This window comes from Pseudoliparis swirei, chromosome 20 (assembly GCF_029220125.1).
Source record: "Pseudoliparis swirei isolate HS2019 ecotype Mariana Trench chromosome 20, NWPU_hadal_v1, whole genome shotgun sequence".
Lineage (NCBI taxonomy): Eukaryota > Metazoa > Chordata > Actinopteri > Perciformes > Liparidae > Pseudoliparis > Pseudoliparis swirei.
In genome coordinates this window covers 21,607,257-21,634,466 of record NC_079407.1, presented here as the reverse complement: position 1 = coordinate 21,634,466, position 27,210 = coordinate 21,607,257, and the positions used below count along the sequence as shown (strand labels likewise).

General features: G+C 40.3%; 1 protein-coding gene across 1 annotated transcript; it reads left to right on the top strand.

Annotated features, from left to right (window-relative positions):
• The first annotated feature begins 1,298 nt into the window (after window positions 1-1,298).
• On the top strand, window positions 1,299-27,210 carry LOC130211026 (mitogen-activated protein kinase kinase kinase kinase 5-like). The gene is made up of 32 exons (XM_056441610.1): window positions 1,299-1,438; window positions 10,188-10,245; window positions 10,648-10,738; window positions 10,867-10,931; window positions 12,007-12,062; window positions 12,315-12,362; window positions 12,570-12,612; window positions 13,045-13,117; window positions 13,738-13,869; window positions 14,015-14,077; window positions 14,653-14,734; window positions 14,879-14,995; window positions 15,472-15,553; window positions 15,653-15,705; window positions 16,938-16,987; window positions 17,064-17,108; window positions 17,718-17,738; window positions 17,825-17,870; window positions 19,273-19,426; window positions 19,796-19,899; window positions 20,085-20,135; window positions 20,905-20,983; window positions 21,568-21,644; window positions 21,800-21,860; window positions 22,005-22,107; window positions 22,224-22,282; window positions 23,128-23,231; window positions 23,834-24,011; window positions 24,216-24,284; window positions 24,885-24,977; window positions 25,682-25,808; window positions 26,407-27,210. Exons 1-32 carry the CDS (start codon window positions 1,331-1,333, stop codon window positions 26,501-26,503), a joined length of 2,589 nt encoding a protein of 862 aa, XP_056297585.1. The 5' UTR covers window positions 1,299-1,330; the 3' UTR covers window positions 26,504-27,210.

Sequence of the window (27,210 nt, the reverse complement as noted above, 5' to 3'; positions counted from 1 at the left end):
ATGTCTAATTTGATATACGATAACTAGCGAACATTAGCTGAACATTGTATAGCTAAATTAGAAGATCCAACCCCCCCCCCCCCCCCCCCTACACCACCAAAGATACACCACCGTCGTTTGTTTCGGTGCTTCTATTTCTGTCCATCATGAAATCATCTCCTCATGTAGCTAGTCGCTATCTAAGTTAGCATCCTGGGCATCACTGGGAATCAAAAGAAAGTGGCTTTGAGAGCGCTTGTTTGCAATTGCGCAATAACGTGACTCACCAAAGATTATACGAGCGCCACTGATTCACCAAACCTGCTAGCTTGGAGTCTGTGTTCCACCAAAATGCCCAACGTTGTCTCGTGATTCTTCCGTTTTCTAAAGATAGATTTGATTTTGTAACGAGTAGCGAAGGTTTCAGGGGAAATGTATCGGAGTCAAAGTATCAGTTTTCTTTGTAAAAACTACAGTAACAAAGTATTTCTACTTTGAAACTATACATCACACACACACAACACACACACACACACAGGAAGCAAAATTGGATTATGTGATCAAAATAAATGTTCAAGTGAGAAGGGAGGAAGGTGTGAGAGAGGGAGGGTGTGCCAGAGGTATGGAGGATCAAGCCACAGAAACAGGAAGGTGAGCGTGTGTGTGTGTGTGTGTGTGTGTGTGTGTGTGTGTGTGTGTGTGTGTGTGTGTGTGTGTGTGTGTGTGTGTGTGTGTGTGTGTGACTTCTGAGACTTGTCAGTTTCGTTGCCTGTGAATGTCGATGCCGCAGAGTGTTTGTGACATGCCTAACGACAACTATTAATTCAATTCAATTCAGTTTATTTGTATTGCCCAATTTCACAAATTACAAATTTGTCTCGGAGTGCTTTACAATCTGTACACATAGACATCCCTGCCCCAAAACCTCACATCGGACCAGGAAAAACTCCCAAATAACCCTTGAGGATGAAAAAAGGGAAGAAACCTTCAGGAGAGCAACAGAGGAGGATCCCTCTCCAGGATGGACAGAACAATAGATGTAATGTGTACAGAAGGACAGATCTAGAGTTAAAATACATTCAATGAATGTGACAGAGTGTATGAATAGTTCATAGTAGGCATATTCCACGATGGAGACCTCCACGATCCATCAGGCAGATGGAGGTAGAGAGGAGGAGTGGGCGGAGTCTCAACAGTGGGCGGAGTCTCAACAGGACAGTGGCGTAGTCGGTAGCAGGAATTCCACGACCCAGACCTCGATGATCCATCAGGCAGATAGGATCTATGCCGTCTCATAGGGTCCGATGACCCCATGAGACGTGAAGTCAAATTAGCAACGTCAAAAGTCAAAATGGATTTCCCACACAGGGCAGCGCTGGATATCTCCACCAGGAACCCTCAGGATGATTTTGAGATTATGCAACGGGTCGGAGGAGGAACATACGGGGACGTTTACAAGGTCAGAGCCTCCAGGCACTGCTTTAAAATACCTGTGCTGTCACCAGATTTTAGATTGACAACAAATGTCTTTAATTCTCTTCAGTCTTGAAAACAGTTTGAAGAGATTGTGTTTTATTTTCAGATGGAATAGAAATGTAAGGCTTTTTAAAAGTAAATTCATTAGTATGAAGGAGATGCTACTTTACATGTTGCTCAGTTATCTGTTCTTCAGTGTAGTCTACAATAAATACTTTACCACTGGTGGAGAAAGTATTCCGGTAATTTACTGTAAAAGAAGCAATACTACAGTGTAAACTATAAAAGTACCAAAAGTAAAAACACTCACCCCCACCCATTTCCGAATCATATATATAATAATAATACATTCTAATGATGCATTAATATGTACATCACTTTAATGTTCCAGCTGGTAAAGGTACGCAATACTGTTAGGGAGTTTAATCTATAACAATACTTTATAATTAATTAGATCCTATTACATATTATGAATCTGAATCTAAAGTCATCAAATACATGTGGTGGATTAAAAAGTATACATTTACCTCCAAAATGAAGTGGAGGAGAAACATAAAAGTACCACGAAAAGTTAAGTACAAGTACATACAAAATATACTTCAGGACAGACTTCTTTTCTTATTTTTGTCTTTCAAACTACATGTTATTCAAATCTACAAATCCAGTTCAACCAATTTAAGATTTGTGGTCACAGTCTTTTTAATTATGTACTGTGAGACAAGTACAGTTTAACATGTTTATCAAGGAAGCTGCATTTGAACCAGAATGCTGTGAAAATAAGTCATTAGAAAGACTAAAAACCCCAAAGTTGCTTGTGTATGTTTCGTTAGAATTAAACCCACGATCAAACAGCAGAACCTGTCCGGCATTTAAATGTATGTCAAAATACGGCGTAGTGGCAGCAACCTGTCAATCACAGTAAGCCCGCCCCTAAAGCATACCCTGCTCTATGGTCTGTTGGACCATAATTTACAAAATGAACATCACGCTGTATTGAAGAAGATTTGAAACTACAGAGTGAGACCATAAACTCATGTTTACAATGTTTACTGGGGGAATAAAGTAAGAGAGAAGTAGAGTCGGTAGTTCATTGTCTTTTATACAACCAGACTTCTTTTTGCAACCAGAGGAGTCGCCCCCTGCTGGCCAGTACAGGGAATGTATGTCTTAAGACACTTTCGCATCTGCTCGACTCTTCAGACTCGGAGGTTGCCACCCGGGTAATACCCTTGGTCAGGTTTAAGCCTCTTAGACTGGTTAGTATTCATTTAAGGAAATGTGGGGTTTAACTCGGTTACATTGCTTCAGTGCATAAGGTCCCCAGACTGAGCTGAGGTATTTAAGTCTTAATACAGTGTTTTGTGCAGTAACAGTGAGATCACTGCTGATGGGGACTATCAGGCTTTACAGTCATGCAACACAAATGTTGCTGAGGCAAAGCAGGTTGACTGTAAAGCGAGCACACTTCCTCGAAACAGTTCAGGAAACCCCGCTGTTCTGTTTTACAGAGAGGGAGATTTGCATCGTTGGTCTTCGTCAACATATGGACACAAACACACATACAGCCACTCGCAGATACGATCACACGTGTACGTGCACCTAAGTACATGTTTTAGCTGAGGTCAGCTTACAAATGCGACACTTTTGCATCATCAGGGGCAGTTAGTGAGGAGGCCTTTTGCCTGTGTGTGTATGTGAGTGTATTGGTCATGAAGGAGATCAGTTGTGAAAAATGAACAGTAACTGGAGGGCTGTACTTAAGTCAAAATGTGAGGTAGTCTATATGCTACATCTACATATTTGTTGATGTTGAGTGTTTGTTAGTGTTCCTTTATGTGTTAATAAAATCTTTAATCTTAAATAATCTCTTTAAAAAGCCTCTTGGATCAGCTTTTCTTTTTTTTTTGATATACGTGGTTCTCAGAGGGCGGAGTGAAGTGAATAATACAGAAGGATACTTTCCATAATATATTCATACTTTTTTCTTAAAAGATATACATTATTTTACGAAGTACATTTCTGAATGTAAGACTTTAACAGCGTGGGATTCAGCCTTTTACTTGAAGGGAACATATGCATTTTCAGGTTTACATGGGATTTCGATTTCGGCCAGATTATGTTGACATACGTCATTTAATGTTTTAAGAAAAAACTATATTGTTCTCATGCTTTTTGTCTGAATATATGCGGATATTCACCCTCTGTCTGAAACGCTCCGTTTCAGTGCTGGTCTCTTGTTGACTTTAAGGTCAGTCTGCTCTGATTGGCTTGCTTGTTTGCAACGGTAGTTCTCGAGCCGTGGGTGGAGACACTCTGATGGTGATGGAATATTGTAATGAGCCTCCGTTTGACGTAAAGCCTATTTAGAAAATGAACAAGAATCTGAAAGGGTTCGCTTTTCTTGTGGGTTGGTAGCCACTCCGGACCCAAAATGTCACTTTAGAACGATCGAGGCAGTTTTCATGCTCAAGTAATAGAAGGAGGGAGTACACTTCCTGAGGAGGATCAGAAAGACGTGGACAGTCAGAGGAGGATGCGGTAACTGCACTGGATTAGTTGACCCTAACCACGAGATTTGAACTATGGTGGCTTTGACTACTCCGGTTAATTTGGGAACGTGATGTAAATTGCATTTTGCTACGTGTGCAAGAAGATGAGTTACTACATAAAAAGATCAATATAAATGAATCATACAAATCCTCTGTCACACCAACCAATGACGCAGTCGTGTACATAATTTATACAGACATGTAAATACATTATACAGTCATACATACAATATACAGTCATATACATACATTATACAGTCATATACATGCATTATACAGTCATATACATACATTATACAGTCATGTACATACATTATACAGTCATATACATACATTATACAGTCATATACATACATTATCGCTTCATTTAGTCTCGGACGCCTCTTTAACACATGTTTAAGACATTTTTAAAAACAATTAAAGAAATGGTATAATACAGAGAGATTAAGACAATAGAAGCAACTGTTCATCAACTAGTTCATGGCGACTTTTTTTTGTTTTGGAAACAAGAAACATGAAACTGTAAGCTCACTGGTGGAATGCGACCAGACAGCATTTTCTGCCTCACCCTTCCTCTCCGTCCACTCCATGTGCCGTAAGCAGTAGCTGGTCGTACCGGTTGGACAGCAGCACGCCGTGAAGGCCGCCTGTGCAGTCACCATTACTATTGCATTTTTGTTTACTGCGTTGAAGCTTGTTTATTTGATCAAAACACAGCTTTTTGCCATAACTCAAGAACTGATAAGCTAATTATGACAATTTCGCACAAATATCTAATAGAATAAAATGATCAAGTGATGATTTTGGACATTGAACTGCTTCTTGACTGATCGGCAGAGGAATACAACCGAGATTCTTTCAGCAAATCAGCCTCAAACGTATTGTGGCATCACAAGGGGACAGGTAGTGGAGGAACGCTATATTCCCACTCAGTCGGCGTTTCTCAATCAGCGTACTTGTGCGTACTTTCCTCTACTTGTGTCCTCGTGAAACGTCATCAGTCGCAGCCCGAGTACATGTTCCAATTCAAAGTTCGCTTCTCGCAAAGCACGGTCAAAATGCCCGGATGCGACTTGATCCTCCCACTTTCCGGAGGATGCATCAGAGGAGACTTGTGCGTACTCTGGCCAGCCGATATCCCAGAATGCATTTCACCAGCAACCGGAAACAGTAGCGGAGGAGAAAATAAACTACTGACAGTTGACTTTTTATAAATACTGCTGTTGTTGAGTCACGGAATGTCATTTTAGGATGTTTTGTTTATTTGACTGTAAAAAATAATTTACAGTGAATAATTGGAGTAAACCCAGGAGCAAGAACAGCTGATGTGGTGACGTCATCAAGTCAGCTGCTGTTCCAATCGCAGAAAGACCGTCGTCCCGTCCTCCCGTCCTCCGGAGTCTGGACTCCCAAGACCAGACTCCCAAGTCCAGACTCCCAAGTCCAGACTCCAAAAGAACACAAGTCTGTACTCGTGTACTTTGAATTGAGAAACGCCGAACGTCAGCGGCCACACTACAAAATGGCCGCTCGGGCGGAAACTACCGCTTGATAAGAGAATATACACTTTTATTAATCCCCAAGGGGAAATTAGTTCTCTGCATTTAACCCATCCTTAGTCATTAAGGAGCAGTGGCAACTAATGGGGAGAGCGGGGATCGAACCCACAACCCTGCGGTTGCAGGACGGCCCTCTTACCCCACTGAGCTAAAGCCGCCCCAAGAGACAGAGGGGAGAGCACACGGAGGGAAGGAGCTGGACAAGCCAGGTGTGAAAGGTCATCCAGGACGAGGTCACGACCCAAGTGGACTAACAAGAGGAGGACTTTGTCATATGGACTTTGCTACGATAAGTTTTTTGTTGAAAGAACCCTTTACTCCCCGGGACGCTTTTTGTTGAGAAATTTACTTTTTTGATTTGTTTGAATGAATAAACATTCCCCTTTATTTTTAAACCTTTCAATTTGGCCTGTTTTTACTCCTCACTTGCACTGCCCCACCCTAGCCGGCACTAGGGACAGCCCGGGACGTGACCGTATGTAAATAAAAAGAATATCTCAAGCCCGAGTTTCAAAGTAAACTGTGAATCTTGTGAATGTATTATATGCACAATAGATATAATAATAAAAATGTACAGAGCTACTGGGATCAGCAGTACACAGCTGTTCATCTCCCATGTGAAGTCAACATGGACTTATTTTACCGTAATGTAACTTCCTTGGAGCGTAGTTATTTTACGTTTATAATTATTAGAATTTGTGTTATGGCGAGGGCAAAACGTGGACCCAAAAGCAGCACACAGGATCAGATCCAGGTCAAAACAGAGGTTTGGAAGTGTAATTAGCGAAAACTGTAGTAAGTTTATTATGAAAAGAAACTATTCAAGTAGAAACTTGACACGCCGTCCCTGATTCCAAAACTGCACAAGGAGTGATTTACTCTTTACCTTTTATTTATTTACAAATATCAGAGCTACCAACTCTCACGGTTTCGCCGTGTGACACACGCTTTTGCATGTTTTCACACGCTCTCACGCCACACAACCAATTTCTCACGGCAAAAGAAATTCTGATTTTCGGCCGAGGCGCGTTGGTTTCTTTTCAAACTCCGCGACGATAGATGGCGCTAAGGAGCGCATCTATAAACCTATTCGCTGCATAGACATCTTATTTACCCCGCACTCCCGCCACACATCGTATTTCTCACGGTGAACAAACTCTCGGTTATTTAATGTTTTAATGTGCCGCAGCGCGCAAACATGAGCCGCGCTGCCCTCACGATGGAGGAATCAAGCGCTCCCTTGGAGTCCTGCTGTGAGGAGACACTTATCAGCCAATCCAAAAAAAGAAATGGGCTCCACAACAGCCAATCAGTAAAAAACGTATCTGTTGTATCTGGGTAAGATTTAATCCAGCAACCAATGAAAATAGAGCATCCTGGATATATATGTCACTCTTGCCTGTCTTAAAAACTTGAGAGCCCTGTTAATGACATGTGGTTCAATTAAGTACTCACTCTCTTAAACTTTAAATCTTGAAATAATGTGTTGTGTTTGTGCGTGTGATTTTGTGTGGTGAATGTAAGCTCAGCTGTCATAACAAGCAGCAGGAGAGCACCTTGTTAACCTCTTGGTATCCTGCATGCTCAAAACATCATAGCATTGTTTATTAAGGCTGCCCACATAGCATTTATCTTTTTATTTGCAGGCCTCGGAAAAGGACCCTCTAAAAAAAATTCAAAACAACACTTTGACCAAGTAAAATGTATTCTAAAGAATTTAACATAAAGACAGGACATTTGTGCAATAGAATTAGGCATGTTTTTGTCAATGAGAGTAGAGTTATTAAAAAACATTTAAATTCTTTAAGGTAGCAAAAGACCTTTGCCAGGCCAGAATGCAGGGTACAACATGGGTACAACGCCAAATTAAATCAAATGTCCTGATATTTGAGCCACCAACGTGTGTGGCTGCATGCGCGGCAACATTTTGGGCACCCCCGACAAAATCTCACTCCAAGGTTTTTTGAAAAGTTGGCAGCTGTGTTTTGATAATATGAGAGTACGACGACAAGGACAAACAGAAACCTCCTGAAAGCCATTTCCAGGATTCTTTTGTGTTTCAATGTTTCACCTGTCACTGAACCCCTGACCCCCCCCACACACACACACTCACACACACACACACACACACACTCATATGAACATATGAATTAAGGTCATGACCCACAGGAGCCCTGTGTCCTTAACCAAACGGCTCACCGCAGCATCTCTCAGTAAGTTAACAAATGTCCCCTCTGCCCTGACGCATTGCGCTTCAGCGCCGCCGTAGAGACTCACGCCAGTTAATGAAAGCGCAGTCATTTGCGACTTCTGGAATTGACTCCGACTTGACCGAACTGACTGAAACGCTGCATCCGACCGATTCCGGGTGTTCCTCCGTCTTACAGTAAACGCCTGAGTCTCCTTTATCAGATGTGGTTTGTGCTACAGAGCTGCAGTCAGAGTTGTTGTTCACCACGTTGCAACTCTGGTGACAGGCCTCACAGGCGCTGTGCGCTGCACCTGTGTTGTGTGTTTGTGTGTGTGTGTGTGTGTGTGTGTGTGTGTGTGTGTGTGTGTGTGCGTATGTGTGCAACCTCAGAGGAAAACAAAAAATGAAGAAGTGAGATAAAAGAGCAGCGGACTACATGCAGAACCTGCCTGCAGAGTCAAGTTAACTGGTGTGTTTGTGTGTTTGTGTGTGTGTGTGTGTGTGTGTGTGTGTGTGTGTGTGTGTGTGTGTGTGTGTGTGTGTGTGTGTGTGTGGGCGTGTGTGGGCGTGTGTGTGTGTGTGTGTTTGAGAATGAAATGTGCTTTAATTTCTGGTTGGTGTTGATTTATCTTTAACCCAGAAATGAGGAAGAGAGATAGATTCTTATGCCAAACACCAGTGTGTGTGTGTGTGTGTGTTCTCATGGAGGCACATGTCCTTTATTTGTACTTGTGTTGTGAGATGCATATGTATTCAAGGACTAATCTAATTTAAAGTAAACCCACAGTCAAATGAATCATGGATTATCATATTAATGTATCTTCTTCCTACGACACTCACGCTACTGAGACTCCTGTCACTCTGCTGGAATGTCACCATCCGCCTCGCTCATCTATTGCCCCGTCCAACTGCCACAAACGTCTCAGGATCTCATCTCCTTTCTTGTTTCTTGTTGGGGTGGATTGTAGGCTGACGTGATCAAACCAGCTTGCTAGTTGTATTGTGTTTAGGAATAGCGCGAATGAGCAAAGAGAAGTGAAACCATTTTATGATATCACACTTGATGTGTGTGTGTGTGAGAGAGTAAGGTAAGCATGTGTGTGTTGGTGCTATCATAGAGATCAGAGAAAGGAAAGGAAAAAAAACACACTTCAAGATGGAAATGCTGCTGCGGCTTCTGCTGAGACGTCCAGCTTGTGTGTGTCTGTGTGTTTGGATGTTGACTTGTGGGTGCCTTTCCTCTCAGTGACGTCTCTGATGACACACACACATACACACCCACACACTAACACACTTCTTTCAATTGAGTGGAGTTTCCATCTTCAGTGTTGCTTTCACCCCTCAACTACTCACTGGAACATGTCATCTGCTCTCTGACGATAAACAAAACTCTCCGGCTCAGAATTGAGGAATCTACCAATCGACGTGTTTAATATCACATAACATATTGATGAAAAACTAAACATAACTAAATATATTTTAACTGTGAAAAACGTATTTATACATTTTATATATATATATATGTATAAATAATGTATATACATATATATAAAATGTATACATATATTATATGTATATATATATTATATACACATATATATGTAAATAATTTCTATATATATAAAATAAATATATATAAAATGTATATATATATACATTTTGTATTCATATATTTATTTTATATTTATTATAAGGGTTGATTGTATATATTCAAAAGAACATCCTCAATAGTGCTTCATATATTTGAAAATTGCACTATATTTTTTAGTTATGGTTTAAGTTATGGTATTACTCAAGATATTATTTATGGTAATTTTGTAGTTTGGTATCTTGAAGAAATGTTCCTGTCTGTGTGTGTGTGAGAGTATTTGTCTGTTTTAATTCCACAGAAAACATGCAAATGAAGCTCTGCTGGCGCTTTACAATTTACAAAGTTCTGTCATAACATGACCAGTTGTGGAATCTGAGTAGCCTACAGTGCTTTTATTCAAGCACTGTACTTAGATATACTTTAATTTGAGTATTTCCATTATATCTTACTGTATACTTTAACTACATGACATTTTGGAAGCAAATATTATACTTTTTACAGCAAATATTATACTTTTTACAGCAAATATTATACTTTTGTAAAGTTACTTTTGCACATTGAAAACAGAATATAAATCAACTCATAAAATATTATGTAATTATATAGATTAAGCTAGATGTAAGTTTCTTTGCACATTGTGATTGAAAACAGATTATAAATCAACTTGTAAAATATTATGTATTATTATAGATTAAGCTAGATTTAAGTACTTAAAAAGTTAAAATGACATGTTTACCTCCTGCAACATTCACGTTCAAAATCGATCATTATAATCCATTGATATGATATTTATTATATAAGTGAGTAAAGACAATCGCCTCTATATGTTTCTTTGTGTTCAGGCCCGTAACAAGGAGACCGGAGAGCTGGCTGCCATCAAGGTCATCAAGATGGAAGCAGGTGAGAAGTTTCATTTAAATGTTTGAATGTCGGTAAAGAGCCTATTTCCAGGTTCGTATATTTACCCAAGAACTGTATTGAAAACATATTTGAGCTGCTTGGATTTTACTTGAGGTGTTCAGAGGCCTTGCCACGCTAGCATGCCAGGTCACAAGTATTTCATTATACAAAATAACTTGCACATCAACTGGTGCTCCATCTTTACAGAGTACTTTTATGTAGCAGGTACTTTTGACCAAAGTTACCAACAATAAACTCAAAAGGTGCAGGAGCTCGGAGACGTGGTCTTTCGAGCAGCTAACAGCATGCTAGCATGTATGTAACGTGAATGTGACAGAAATAATCAATATTGTATCCTCTCTCTCTCTTTTTCTCTCTCTCTCTCTCTGTCTGGTTCCACAGATGATGATTTTTCTGTCATCCAGCAGGAGATCGTCATAGTGAAGGGCTGCAAACATCCCAACATAGTGGCTTATTACGGCAGCTACATCCAGTGAGCCGGGTGTCTCTCTGCTCCCCCTCGCTCTCTTCATCGCTCATGTGCTCTCTTCATCGCTCGTGTGCTCTCTTCATCGCTAGTGTGCTCTTGCTCGATGACTGAAACTCGTCTTCTGTCCACAGAGACGATAGACTGTGGATCTGTATGGAGTTCTGTGGAGGAGGCTCCCTGCAGGATATCTACCAGGGTGTGTGTGTGTGTGTGTGTGTGTGTGTATTTTTTATTCCATTACATTTATATAACCTTTGTTCCTTTATTTTAGGTGTAGCTGCCTTAAGGAGTTTTGGTTTTTTAAATATATATTATCAACATTTTTAGGTACTTCTTACTTTACCTGAGTAGTTCGTTCAACTAAATATTTTGTACAACTGTTATAAAAATATAAAATATTGTAATTTTTATTCCATAACATTTATATAACTTTTATTTTATTTTTTATATGTCATTCATTTGGATGAAGTTCTATCTTATCTTATAAAGTATTATAGTCACCTGGAGAAATAATTCGGAAAAACAGGATAGTTAATTGTTTTAGTTTCTAATTGTTCTCCATCATTCTGAAACCACAACACAACTTCTGTTTCATCATTTTCATTCGTGCCATCTTCTTTGAAGTTCCACCAACTATGACATACATATGTAGGGTAGGACATTGGGGTAAACAGCATTACTAATCTTGAAACCTATTTCCATTATACTTTGGAGTAGAGTTCACAGAAGGAATGTTTTAGAAAACAGTTAGTGGCACCCTCCGGGGTTGGGAGTGAGTCTATCAACGTTCTCAAGGTCAAAGGTAAAGCTCTCGATCTACCAGTTTATCTATGTTGTCACCAGTGTGTGAAATATGGGGCGGTTCTGACCCCTTGATTGACTCTCGGGAAGGTCTCTAAACTCACACACATACACACCCTCTTAGAAAAGGGCCAGCTGACCTGCTAGGCCTGCTGCCCCCATGACCCCAGCCCCCTATAAGCAAGGGACACTATTAAAATACAATTTCATTGTGAATTAACAATGCAGTAGACATATAAACACTCAAAACAAAATGTTTTCAAATCTAGATGTTTAGATAATTTGGTCAACCTTATTATTCACTGTAGAGTAGCTGACAGGTTGCCTCTGAAATATTTTATAATCCAAATTTACGAAAGTCAGAAATACTTTTATTCTGACGTTGTCGTCCTCAGTTCTGGTACACTAAACATCCAAGTCAGCCTGTAACATTACGAAGTGTTTATACTGAACCTTGTCCATTATTACAGTGACTGGTCCTCTGTCTGAGCCACAGATAGCCTACATCTGCAGGGAGATGCTGCAGGTAAAGTCACACCTTTTTAATTAACTGAGGTTTTACTCTTAATAATCTGACGCTGCAGTTAATCATTTTCAGGACTAAAATACGTCATTCCCACAATCAATTGCGTTCCCTTCATTATTTACTTGCTCTCCAGTGCTGAATTGGGTTTAATAGGTGAAAAGAATAATAAAAGCTTATATTTTGGGAACAAACTCAGTTGTGTGTGTGTGTGTGTGTGCGTGTGTGCGTGTGTGCGTGTGTGTGTGTGACCAGGGTCTGGACTACCTGCATGCACAGAAGAAAATTCACAGAGACATCAAGGTGACTTTTAATTTGTTAACTTTTCTATTTTTTCCGTAGTAAACACAAGTTGATTAAGAGTGCAGTGGAGATCAAGATGAAAACAAGACAACTGTAATTGATTGCTGATTTTATTGATTTTACTTGTGATTTTGTAATGTATAGGTGATAGGATGTCTGTCCCGTCGTGTCTGTGTTGACGGTTCTCTTGCCCTCTTCTGCCTCCAGGGTGCAAACATCCTCCTCAACGACCATGGAGAGGTCCGTCTGGGTAGGTGTGGGTCACACATCTAACCTTGTCTCGTTTGGGTGTTAACTAAGCACGAGACTTTACACTGATAATGTAACACTTGATATTGATACGGCTGCGAAATGTTTCATTCACAAGTTCTTAGAATTTATATTTACTCATGGGATTTCCTCGTGAATGCAAAGTCGCCGACAATTTAATCCTGGTCGGGTAGAATAATCGTGTTCCCGCGTGCATTGAAAACACCAGAATTAATCCAAATAAAGCTAAATTTAAAAAACTTCCTTTTCTTTTTTAGGAAAAGAAAGTGTGTTTTTTCACGACAAATATTATATCGCTGAACAAATATTAGATATACAAAAGCATTCAGACTCTTGTTAAATGTATTCTTTTTTTATTAAATGAGAAGATATTGTGGTTCTGATGATTTATTTTTTTTGTTCCCTCTGTTAGCTGACTTTGGGATCTCGGCTCAGATCACTGCCACTCTGTCCCGGCGGATGTCCTTTATCGGGACGCCATATTGGTGAGGTCCAAACCCAGAGATCAGCCTCCTGCACGGTCCTGTAAATTGTAAAACACCTGAATCTGAACATTTAAGGGCAAAATAAACATTTAAGGGCAAAATAACTGTAATTTGATTTTAAATTCAGTTCATTTTGTATAGCCCAATATCACAAATTACAAATTTGCCTCAGAGGGCTTTACAATCTGTACACATAAACATCCCTGACCTTTGACCTCTCACATCAGATCAGGAACAACTTCTAAGAAATAGAAAAAAAACTTTCACAGGGGAAAAAAAAGGGAAGAACCCTTCAGGAGAGCAAAAGAGGAGGATCCCTCTCCAGGATGGACAGAACAAAAGATGTCATATGATCATAAGGAATCATTAAAGAGTTACAACACATTCAATGAGTATGACCGAGTGGATGAATAGTTGGTAGTAGTCATGGACCACGATCCAGACCTCCACGATCCATCAGGCAGATGGAGGTAGGGAGGAGGAGTGGGCGGGGCATCAGCAGGGCCATGGCATCAGACCCAGCCAGGTCCGATGTTTGATGTAGTATGACTATCGTTTCTTATACTACGCCGAATCTGTGGCGCGACCGTCACTCGTTGCCGTTTCCCTCCTGTCCTCAGGATGGCTCCGGAGGTGGCAGCAGTGGAGATTAAAGGAGGCTACAACGAACGCTGCGACATCTGGTCCGTGGGCATCACCGCCATCGAGCTGGCAGAGCTGCAGCCGCCGCTGTTTGATATCCACCCGCTGCGGTAAGCGCACACTGAAAGGCACCGCCTCCACCGTACACATCGAATCCATTTTACGATGGACCGGGCCTATGTACGAGTATGTGACGTTCATGTGCATGAAGAGAGGCCCACACAGATCGGCATCGCCTGTGCTTTTGTCCTGCAGAGTCCTGTTCCTCATGTCCAAGAACGGCTACCAGCCTCCCAAACTGAAGGACAAGGCTAAATGGTAAATGAAAACAGGTTATATTTATTATTTATACCACGTGAAGCACACTGCAGTATCTAGAACACCGTTGCTCTTTAAAAATAATGAAGGTCAGATAATGAAAACTTGACTCGCTACCAGCCAACAGGAAATGTCCTCAATAGCATTAGCAGATTAATTTAAGTCCAATACAATCATCCATTATTTTAAGTATTTAACCCTCCTGTTACCTTAGGGTCAATTTGACCCCATTCAATGTTTAACCCTCCTGTTACCTTTATATTTACTGACATATTTTACCCTCGGGGTCAATTTGACCCCAGCAATTAAAACCTCCAGAAAATTATTAGAATGAATATTGTTTCCCAAGTTTAAGTGTGAGGTACTTTATGTTTGTTTGTTGACTACCTAAATAGCCTTTTAAATATATAAAAAAGTTGATATTTATTATATGTTTGACACAGTGAAAAACTGCCTGGGGTCAAATTGACCCGAAAGAACACCGACATTAAACATTGAATGGGGTCAAATTGACCCTAAGGTAACAGGAGGGTTAAAGATTGTAAGTGCTCCTGCTACATATCTCCTGTCCGCAGGTCCTCCATGTTCTATAACTTTGTAAAGGCCATGTTGGTGAGGAACCCGAAGAAGAGACCCAGTGCCACCAAGATGCTCTCTGTCAGTACTGCTCACACACTGCACGCTGCACTTCAGCGTTACACAGCCTCAGTCCTGAATGTGAACATAGAGACAACTTGTTCTGTCCCCGTCTCCACCCTTTGCCTCCCGTGTCTCCTCTCCACCTCGTCCCCTCCCCTGCAGAACGTGTTCTTGACCCGGCAGAACCTGAAGCGGGAGCTGACCCTGGACCTGCTGGAGAAGTTTCGACAACCTGAGAAACACAAGTCCTGCCCGGTGGCGGAGGACGACGAGATGGAGGTCTTGACCAGATGCTTATTGACACTTTGATGAGAGATAAAGCTCTTAATAGATATTATTAGTCTGGTAAATCATAATCCCGACTTAATTTATTCATAATAGATGAGGTAAAAGTGAGCATTGTTTAAAAAAAAATGTTATCCATTACTGTTTTTGTTTTTATGATAAAATAAGATGAGATAATACTTTATTCGTCCCACACTGGGGAAGTTTCAGGATCACAGCAGCGGGTGCACATCAGAGCATTAATAAAAATAAAAGATAAAAATAAAACACAAAACACAATACTATATACTAATACTAAAATACTAGTATTTAGTTTTGTCATTGTCTTTCATTTTATTTTTTGTGCGTTTAACTAAAGTTTATGCTTGAAATTTAATAAAAAAATGTATTATTTTGTTTTCAACTGGGTGCCACAGCAGAGGTCAAAGGCCGTGACAGAATGAACCATTATGCTTTCTTGTTGGTTTAAGTTGTCGCTGCCTGGAACCCTGAAGAGGATCCAGTCTGTCAACAAACACAACCAGGCAGAGAGGACACACTCTGACAGTAGCAGTAAGAAAACTTTTACTTTGAAACTCGTTTGGTCAAATGTGTCCGATGACTTCATGTAAAAAGTGTCATTGTGTGAAATACTTGTGCTTGTGGTCTCAGTGGAGCAGATTTATACTCTGAGGCCGATGAAGAGCAAATCGCCACCAGAAACTGTAAGTTTATTACATATTTGATGTCAGTAGTACAGTAATACTACTTAGACATACATCTATACACATATGCATCATATATATTTTACATACTTGCAACTGAATACATATTTGAATGTCTATATACATATATACTTACATGCAGGTATAGATGTGTACTATATGTACAGTATCCACGAATGAACATGCATATAGTATGCATATGAAGCACACGCACACTTTGTACATCCATACAGATAAAACACATACAGGACTGTCTCAGAAAATTAGAATATTGTGATAAAGTTCTTTATTTTCTGTAATGCAATTAAAAAAACAAAAATGTCATGCATTCTGGATTCATTACAAATCAACTGAAATATTGCAAGCCTTTTATTCTTTTAATATTGCTGATTATGGCTTACAGCTTAAGAAAACTCTAAAATCCTATCTCATAAAATTTGAATATTTCCTCAGACCAAGTAAAAAAAAAGATTTATAACAGCAAAACAAAATCAAACATTTGAAAATGTGTTTCCAGGTGTTTCGAGTTAATTAGACGATTCAAGTGATTTGTTTAATACCCTACTAGCATACTTTTTCATGATATTCTAATATTTAAGGATATTTGAGTTTTCTTAAGCTGTAAGCCATAATCAGCAATATTAAAAGAATAAAAGGCTTGCAATATTTCAGTTGATTTGTAATGAATCCAGAATGCATGACATTTTTGTTTTTTTAATTGCATTACAGAAAATAAAGAACTTTATCACAATATTCTAATTTTCTGAGACAGTCCTGTATATAGTACATACATACAAGAATGCACTGTACAGGATATCTTTGTGTTGTATGTGTAAAATACATGTATGCATAGACACAGACGTTGTACACACACATACCTACAACTGACGACATGTTTTGGATCTATGTACAGACACATAGGCACACAATACACTTAATACATGCAGACAAATAGTGCCTTAATAAATACATATACATGCAGAATTGTATTAGTACGCATGTGAACGCAAACATATTCCACACAGTGCACAGCCGGTCTTTATCCTTGGCAGTACTGCAAAGTGCTTTTTTTTGTTTTTGTAAAAGTAAACACATTTTATTATGACTATAGTTATTATTATCATCACAAGAACATAAAACTAAACGTAACACAACAATTAGAGCAGTGTTGGATTGTTTTAAAAGTTTATACTTATTTTCCTGACATTGATGATTTCATGTTGTTTTTTTAGTTAAGAGCTTCACTTGGCAGCAGCAGCAGCAGCAGCAAGAGTCCATTGAGGTAAAAGACGCGTCACAGATGAGTTTAAAAGATGAAATATCTGTTTACAATATTCAATCTCTCTTTTCTGCCTCAGGGATCAGGACACAGACATCGACGACGACTACGACGACGTGGACGTGTGAGAAAACATGGAAACCACGTTCAACGGAATAAACTGAAATGTGAAATGTTGTGTCATGTTTAGTGTTCAACAGTTGACGGTGCCCACACGGTGCAGTCAATGTACTCAGTACTTTTACTAAAAGCAGCCATACGACAGTTTTAGAATAATCTGCAAGGAGTGAAAGTCCTGAATTAAAAATATCTCTTTAGTACAAAAGTATCCGCATACAAATGTACTTAAAATACCCAAAGTGAAAATGTCTTATACATAAATGAACACTAGATTATAATAATACTTTAAAGTTAAAGGTGGAAATTGTTTGAATTACTTCATTTCCTGCTGGGTAGTATAATCTATAATACTTATTGTAATATAAATATTTTATCAAACCTGCAAAGTAACCAAAGTAATTAAGTAAACATAGTGGGGTAACAAGTACAATATTTGCCTCTTAAATGTTGTGGAGTAGAAGTACAAGTAGCTCATAATTGTGCAGTAGTTACTAGTAAATGTACTTAGTTCCATTCCACCACCAAAAATGTTTCTATTTGGCAGGAGGTCACGTCCTCGTGTGTTTCTTTCCTCTTCGTATAATTAAAACAGACTTTCTTTTGTCCTCCTCAGCCCCACGATGCCGGACCCCAGGTCAGTCTGAATAAAACCCAAACTATTGGTGTGTATTTGTACCATGAACACACCAGACTGACTCAGCTCTCTCTCTCTGCCAACAGTCACTTGATGCCAGACGACGAAACTCCGCCTCCACTCCCTCCCAAGGTGATTATTGAAGATTACAGAATGTTTGCATTACTGTTTTACTCAAAGAAAGGAGTGAAAGAAATACAAGTTAAAGTTAAAGTCCTGCACCTTACTTAAGTAAAACTATGCAAGTGTTATCAGCTAAACTACTTACACAGCAAATTCCCCAGTGTAGAAAATTCAGTGTCAAAGTATATGAACTCTTTTAGTTATTACAACACTAGCGAGAGTAAATAGCCCCCAGTGTTGGTGTAAATATTCAGAGTTAATTCCCCAGTGTTAAAAATTCAGTGTTCAAGTGAATTGACTCTCTCAGAGTCATTGCAAATTGAGCAGAGTAAAAAAAACCAGTGATGACAACGTTCAGTGTCACTCTGGGAAGCTCCGCCCCCTCCTCCTCCTTTCAAATTGAGTTTCGTCACATGCGTTTTAATTCTGGAAAGACCGCAGTAAGTTTCTGTGAATCACTTTTTTCTCTCAAATGTTGATATTTCAGCAGAAGCAACATTTTAGAAATAACTCTCCACTGTGTTCAACTTACAATCGAGATGTTTTTGTGTCTTGAAATATCGAATTGCAGACGGCTAACGTGACCGAGTTGAAAAGCTACACAGTAGAATTAAAGAGTACATAACAATAAGCCAGAGCCACTGAGGCTCAGTGGTTAGCAGGTCAGTCCTTCAATCAGGGGGTTGGCGGTTCAATCCCCGCCCTAGTCGATGTGTCCTTGAGCAAGACACTTAACTCTGAACCGCTCCCTGTAGCTGTGTCTACGGTGTATGAATGTAACAGGATTGTAAGTCGCTTTGGATAAAAGCGTCAGCTAAATGACATGTAATGTAAATAACATTACACCGAGAAGCATTAGTTTTGAATAACACAAGTCCGAGGGTCTTACCAGAGTTGCGTTAACTCTGAAATGTTAACAATATGTTCAGTGTTACTTCAACACTCTAAAGATAAAGGACCTTATGTTCACTGGCTGAGTGTTAAAATGTACTCTTTACTGCCAATTTGACTTTGTAGAGTGTCAACAGTAAAAGTATTCATTGTGCAATAAAAGGTTTCCTTACAGTGTTTTACTACTATATATACACCCTCTGAGGTGTAGTGGAGTAGAAGTATAGTTACATTAGTTCCATAGATATTTGATAAACGATCAGCAGTTTATTGTGTAAAGTACGGCTCGGTTGACAGTTGGTAAATGTTATCACGTTACTAATAAATGTGATAATTATACCACTGTTTGACGAACAATATGACTAAGATCAAGATTCGATCGTTCCCAATAGAAGAGATCAAACACGACTCACTCGCATGCACTCATACAAGTGAAAACAGCGTCATCACAGTTGCATTGTGGGCCACACGTTCAGTTGGATGAGCGTCAGTTAACGCTGTTACGGTTCCCTGTGTGCAGCCCAAAGCTCCCTCCAGCTCAGAGGAGAGCGTGGCGTGGGAGAACGACGGCACGAGGAAGCTGTGCTCGCTCTCCGCCCCGGTTCCCCTCACCAGGACCTCCAGCGAGACACAGGTTCGACCTACGACCCGAGCGCAACACTGTCGACTCTCCGGTGAGCCGCCGCCACAACCTCCTGTGTCTGTCCACGGATAATCTCTAGCAGGGGCAACGCGGGTTATGTCACAGCTGAGTGCATCTCTGACCTCCAGCTGCTGCTCTGTATTCATTATTAATAACATTAAAGCAGCGGTCATTGAAGACACACCTGGCGGAGATCTGCTCCTTTCTAGTTCGTCTAGCTCCATCCTTCCATCCACTCACACAACGTGTGTGTGTGTGTGTGTGTGTGTGTGTGTGTGTGTGTGTGTGTGTGTGTGTGTGTGTGTGTGTGTGTGTGTGTGTGTGTGTGTGTGTGTGTGTGTGTGTGTGTGTGTGTGTGTGTGTGTGTGTGTGTGTGTGTGTGTGTGTGTGTGTGTTCCAGACCCCTTCTCCTTACCCGCCTCGTTGATTGACGACTCGGCAGACCTCGTTCCTCCTGATCTCCCCCCTAAAAACAGACGCAGACAGAGACAAACCCCCAAGAAGGTAACACTGTGCCTTAGAGTGCCAGTACATTTACTCCAATGCTGTGTTTAAGTACACATTTGAAGTACTTGTACTTTTACTTGAGTCTTGTTTTTATGGCACTTTATACTTTATGTATTTTACTGCACTACAATTAGGAGGAGCTGGTAGATAATGCATTCTACCCATTGTCTCCTCTCCTTCAGGCTGGTTTTTGTTCTCAGGAGTGCGTGAGCCCCGTCATGAAGAAACCACCCGTGAGTTTCTCCTGTTCCTCTTGCAGACGTTCTCCTCCCTTTGAGTCACCTCCACTGTGTGGAGAGAAACTGTCCACCGTCTGAACCCAGCAGGCTCCATGTTTATAGTATATGTTGAGATCTGGAAAGAATCCTGACTTTTAACATTCAACCCTAAATATTTCAGAAGAATAATGATAAATGATGCTTTCTTAACTTTTTATATTACTAGCTTTCACCTTATAATATATATCTCGTATCCTTTTTACATAAATACAGAACAATTTACCATATTATAATACATTATCTTAATATTTTACTTCTTTGATATATATACTTACTATTCTATTATTATTATATATATTATGTTTATAACAATATATACAATAATAATAATATATATATTATATATTATAATATAATTATAATTATTATACTATTACAATATTTACTTCTATGTTATATTATAAAGGATTATTTTATCTTATATTACAATCACAGATTACATAAACACAAAAGATGCTATGAATAAAACAACTGTCACTTTGCCGTCTTTTTTTTGGTACATCTATTCTTCTTTTAGTTTTCATATACTTTTAAAAAATTTGTTTATTATTAATTTGTTAAAAAACTTATATATGAAGAAATAATAACATGCTCACACATGTTCTGTATATGCGGGCTGTGCATAACTTGCATATGTAAATGTCTCTCCCCTTAAGGCATCTATCATGAAACCGATGCCCTCCAATAAAACAGTATTGATACTGTGTGTGTTTATTTGTTCCAGATCTACTTTAAAAAGATCTTCCATGGTTGCCCTCTCAGAATCAACTGCTCCACGACATGGGAAAACCAAGCTACCAAAGGTTGTATGTGATGCGATGCGACCAGGGGCGTTGGTAGATTCAAAGAAGGGGAGCGGTAAACCTGGTCTTTTCGGGGGGGGGGGGCTGGGTATCCATTGTTAGAGACAGAATTTCAGGGTCATAGTGATATTTTATGCACATTTGGACACTATCACTGAGATAAAGATGAACTAGTTCAGTGTCAAATATACCATTAAAATGTTTTTAAAAAGAATAATAATATATATTAATGCAGAGTAGAGAGATGTCGATAGTTATTTCTTGTATTTCGAATTCGCCCGTTCACACTCTGGCTCAATGGAGACAGTTTCTAAGTTTCCCTTTCAACTAAACTACCTGAACTTACAAGCTCACTCCGTGCATCACTGACTTTGAGCTCAACTCCTGGCTGTCATTGACAAGAGACGTTACTTGGCAGAGTGAGAAAGCCAGCGCAGCAGCCTCCCCACGGTCCTAGTGCTGGTAATTTTATTGTTAAGTATGATGAAGCCCCCCTAAAACCGGCCTAACGACGCCCCTGGATGCGACAAATAGAGCTCACAGTGAATCCTCAGCGTCTGACCGGCCTTCATTCCCTCTCTCAGACCAGCACCTGATCCTGGGGGCGGAGGAAGGGATCTACACCCTGAACCTGCGTGGCTCAGAGGCCACGATGGAGCTGGTAGGACTTTGCTCGGACCATCAGTCGGACCATCTGCTCTGACGGATTGAAATAATGCGTGCTTGGGCAGAGAAAAGCTTGAAGATCAATCAAAGTGCTTTTAAAAGCGACACAGGAAGCAGCGGCTGAATGAACGTCTTCTTTCTGTCTTTCAGCTGTATCCGGGGAAGTGTACCTGGGTCTACACCATTAATAACGTCCTCATGTCTGTGTCAGGTACATTTACTAAGACTTGGATCCTCATTTAGTTATGTGGCTCTGTAAAAAATACTTAAGTTTACGAATATAGTTCTGCTGTGACTCTTAAAGCAACAGTGACTTTAATACACGTCCAAACTGTGTCTGGTGGCGTGTTCACAGGTAAATCCTCGCAGCTTCACTGCCATTCACTGAAGGAGTTGTACGAACAGGCTCGGAAGGACCATAGGTTGGTTTCCTTGTCGACTCACAGGCTGTTACCAAGGTAACATGGGAATCTCTCTCGTTTCATAAGAAACACCCCCCACCCCACAAAAAAGAAACCCCACATTTGTTTGTGCCAGTTAAAAACTTTATTCTACATGTCTCTTTTGTCTTCAGGAAAAATGCAGTGACGTGTAAAATACCAGACACCAAAGGATGCCAGACCTGCTCAGTTGGTGAGATAATATACTGAATTATAGCAACAATAGAAATGGGGTTTGATTGTTTAATTGTCTGTGCAAAGACATTTCTTATGTTTTATGTATTGTTACATTTGGGTGTGAGCCTTTCTAGAGGATGGGCCGAAAAACACAGACTTCCACCTCGGAGACCGCTATTCATGTCCCTCTGTTACCTTACCGTCGTTGTGTGACTTACGCATTTAAGTAATGAGAGTAGTAAGTAATATGCAAGTAACGTAACAAGTGTACTACTTGAACGGAAAAAAAAATTATCTGACTTATTTCAACTGGTTTCAAACTACGATGTTTTTATTAAAGCCTAAACAGGTAGTTAGGTATAAGTAAGACTGAAAAAAACTACATTCTTCTACGTTGGAGGTTTATAGAGGATAACCTCGAGCGTCATAGTTTGAAGTGTCGAGCCATGGACTAAGCCGTGGCATTTAGTGTATTTGGTGAGTTGGTAGCGAGAATTTAAAAAAAATTCAAAGCTGATACCAAATACAGAAAATATCTGGGTAGATAAACGTAAAGATAGTTAGGCATAATGTACATTTCCCTTAAATGTAATAAATTCAACTATACAAGCATGTTATTTTCAACACATTGCGTTTCTTGATCACTCATCTGAAGAGTTGTTCTCCTATTTTAGTCACTGTGGATGTACATGTAACGTACAAGCACCACCCGATGACAGTTTCTGCATCTGAAGAACCTCACAAGTCACTGAATTTCCCACGACACGCTGCTGATAATATCTCACCATAAAATCCATGATGAGAAAGGATTCTGGGCTTTTAATTTGTAGAGAGAGACGACTAAAGACGTGTCTCCTGCAGCAGATAACGTGCCGCGCGGCTGCGTGTTCCTGTGCTGCGGTCTGGAGGCCAGCGTGATGCTGCTGCAGTGGTACGAGCCCATGCAAAAATTCATGCTCATTAAGGTACGTGTGACATCGTAGAAGTGAAGCAGTGCATGTTGGTTAATCTGTGACATCAGAGTATCGCTGTAGATTAAGGAGAAGACCAGACGTGAGCCTTTTCACGCTGACCCTGTGTTAGTTGGTTCAGGAAAATGGATCGTGGCTCATTTAGAAAATATATATTTATTATTTTATCTTTGGTCTACTCGAGTCTAAAGTCATAACATTTGTGTTTTAAGTCCAGGTCCACTCCTCTGAAATATTGTACTTTTCTAGTCCACTACTTTCAGTACATTCTGATGCTAATACTTTTGTGCATGTATGATTATTGTGGGATGCCTTGAGCCTATCTTTGTCTCTCAGTTTTTACCTTTGTTATTGGGCTGTTAACACTGACAGCGGCTAATAAAACAACTGTTGGCAGGGAAATAAAGCATTTTATGGACCCTCTTAAATGTAAGTGTTCGCGGTAGACTGGTGACCATCAAACGGCTCTGGTTTTGGGAACAGGCCCTGAGCTGTGCACCATGCTGTGGCTTAAAGACTGCGGCGCTAAGTGCCCTTGAACAAAACCTAATAAAATATATAAAATAAAAGTAATTTCTTAAATCTCATGCCCGCAGAATTTCGACTTCCCCCTGCCCAACCCTCTGCGGGTGTTCGAGATGGTGACGGTGCCCCAGCAGGACTACCCGCTGGTGTGCATCGGCGTCTCTCTGGGTTCCAACCCCAAGGTGCCCGTCACTGTGGAGTACATCAACCTCAACTCCAACACGTCCTGGTTCACCAAGCCCGGCCTGGGTAGGTTGATGCTGCATCACTCCTCCATTGTCAAGACTTAAATAGTAACACATGTCTCTCTCAATTTACCTCGGCGTGTTGAAAATAAAAACAATCACAAATACACTGCAATAGTACTAAGTGTGTGTGTGTGTGTGTGTGTGTGTGTGTGTGTGTGTGTGTGTGTGTGTGTGTGTGTGTGTTTGTGTGTGTGTGTGCTTACAGAGAGACCTTGCCAAGATGTAATTCAAGTAAACCAGTTAAGCAGCAGCTCACTGCTGGTCCTCATAGAAAGTAAGTCATTGCATTAATATTTAAGTGCTCACATTGCAGAATATTTTTCAGATGGATAAAACAAATATCTGTATTGTTGTAGCATTGTATTATTGTATCTATTGTAATATTAGTGTGTTGTATTTCTGCAGCAACTTCACCTTAGTATACTACTTGTTTTACTTCCTGTCTACAGAACTGTATATATAGTATAACTTCTCATTATTTAAATACTTTATTACATGTTGGTTTATTTTCAGTTCATTTGCTTTGCAATAACAGTACACCTGTCCACCACAAATTTATATTTAATTTTCTATATTTTATTGTCAATAAGTAACTTAAAGCTTGTTTGAATGAAGACAAAAAAAATTACACCACAGAAATAAAAATGTAAATTCTGTCGGTATTTTTTCCATTAGGTGTATGCTGTGATATGAAAAAATAAGTTGAAACGGATTTTTGTTTCGGGTTTAGTTTTAGGCTAAGAACTTCAACTACCCCCCCCCGCCCAGCACTGTCCATACTGTGATGAAAGCATGGCCACTTACATCATGGTCGGTCTAGTTCCTCTGCACTACTGTCTGTGCCATTCCAACACGAAGCCTCTCTCCTCCACAGAGTCAGTACATATAGTCGGCCTGAAGGGGGAGCTGAAGAGCAACAGGCCTTCAACACAGGACAACACCTTCTCCCATGCTATCCAGTCTATAGGTGAGAACATCTAACAGAACCAATCAGGTACTGGACTGAATACAAAGGCACGTTCAGTATTTCCATTTCATGCTACTTCATACATCTACTACATTACTTTAGTTACTCTTCAGATCAACCCTGTCCGGTCCAGTGAAAACCCCGTATCTCCAGATATTGTTGATGTTGCATGTTTGTGATAAACTGAACGGTGAAGCGTTCCTTTGAATGTTCCGAAAATCATCCTATTCTTAATCTAAATAAACTCTTTAAAATCTTCCTCTTGGATCAGCTGGAAAATGCATCATCACAAAACTGAAAACAGATGTTTATCTTATTTTTACGTGGTTCTCACAGGACAGCGACGCTACAAACATGTGATGATGTTATAGAATATGATGCACTTATGGAGATTAAACTAACCGACAGGGATAAAAAGGAGTTAAAAACATCCACAGCAGTGAAATGGAACAAACACGTTAATGCAGCAGTGATATTAATCCAGAAATATCATATATGAGAATAAAACACTGAGGGGACATTTTACTGCACTATCATTTAGCTGGGACACACTTGGGCACTTGGGACTTGTACTTTTGTCACAGTGTGGCCCTAGTACTTTTATTTCAGGGAAGGGTCTAAATACCTCCTCCACCACCGCTGACCAGTGACGAGTGGTACCGTGGGTGATTGAAGCTCAGCCGTGACTCTGTGTGTCTGTCCAGTGTATTTCGAGGACACGCTGCTGGCAGTGTGGCGTCACGGCTGGCAGAGGAGAGGACAAGGTTTCACTGAGGTGCTGGAGGAGACCACCGACCACAGAAAGATCTACAGACTGGTGCAGACCGGCAGGTACGGCGTGTCTTCACTGCCTGCCGTGGTGGTCGCTTTGGTTTCTGCAGTTGGAGCTCTTTTGTTCTGCTTTTATTGAGTACCAATGCAGGACTCTAACTTGTTACTACTTACTTAGGCCTTTGTATTCCTCACGGAACATTAGCCATTGATGAAACCGTTCATTTTTACTTGTAAAGGAGTATTTTTACATTGTAGTAAAAGTTTGAGTACTTCTTCCTCCAGTGTTTAAATAGCACAAATCCTTAAATTATGGAAATATCGTGAGTTTTGCAGGTATTTGGTCACAATGCAAAGTATTAGACAACATTTATAAACATGTACTTGGAGATGGATCAACAAGATGTATCCTCTGAGAACCATGAAGGCTTGCACAAAATGTCACTGACTTCCATCAAATAGTCGTTGGTATTCCAGTCTGGACCAAACCGATATACGAATATTATAATATATCCTGTATTTGCATTACGGACATGTATGACCCGATCCATTCATGACTTACGTTGAGATTTCTATTGGGTTTATGAGGGTTTAAACTCCACTGTTTCTGTTGCTCGACCTCCTCTGACCTCCCTGACCTCTGACCTTCTCACTGTAGGATGGTCGTCCTGGAGACGCGTCAGACCGAGGACCAATCGGGGCGGTCCAACCTGTACGTCCTGGAAATCGCCGAGAACTACGTCATGCTGCCCTGACTCTCCTGTCTGCTGGCCGGGGCATCATGGGAAACTCCACGCAGGACTGTTACATCAGAGAGGAGATACGTCGGAGGGTTAAACGATGTCGTGTTACACCCGGCCAAGGGGAGCCTGAGCATAACAGACGGACGGGTCTCCCCACCCCCCAAATTAGGACCAATGCTGCAGTTTATAATGAACAATGGTTGTTTATGTGTCATAAATTCTTCAGGGTGAGTCTGGCCCAAAATAACAAACAGACAATCTGTGCAAGTCATCTAACTTCCCTAGACTACAAAATAAATAAAAGAAAGTACAGATGTCTTACCTATCTCTCTATTCGAAAACAGGAGAAAACAGTGTTGAACAAAAAGGTCTCCTCACCCCGACCGACACCCTTTCTAATCCCACCACCCAAGAATCTGTGTTGTGCCCCACAGGTTCCCTCCTAAGTAGCCGTCCAATTACCTGGAACGAAAATAAAAGCACAGGGCAAGACAAGTCTGCTCTTATTTATGCTGATTTCTACTTCCACTATCCAGACCGATGAGAAAAGCCTAAAATAAACAGTGAAGGAAGCTCCTCCTCTAACACTAAAGATGAGTATCTTTGGTGTATTGCCGATGTCTTCCAGCAAATGGACTCATGCTGTGTAGTTTGTATGCCAGTGTTCAAGATAAGCACTCCTCACTACCGTTACATCGTAATAAAGTCAATAAACACAT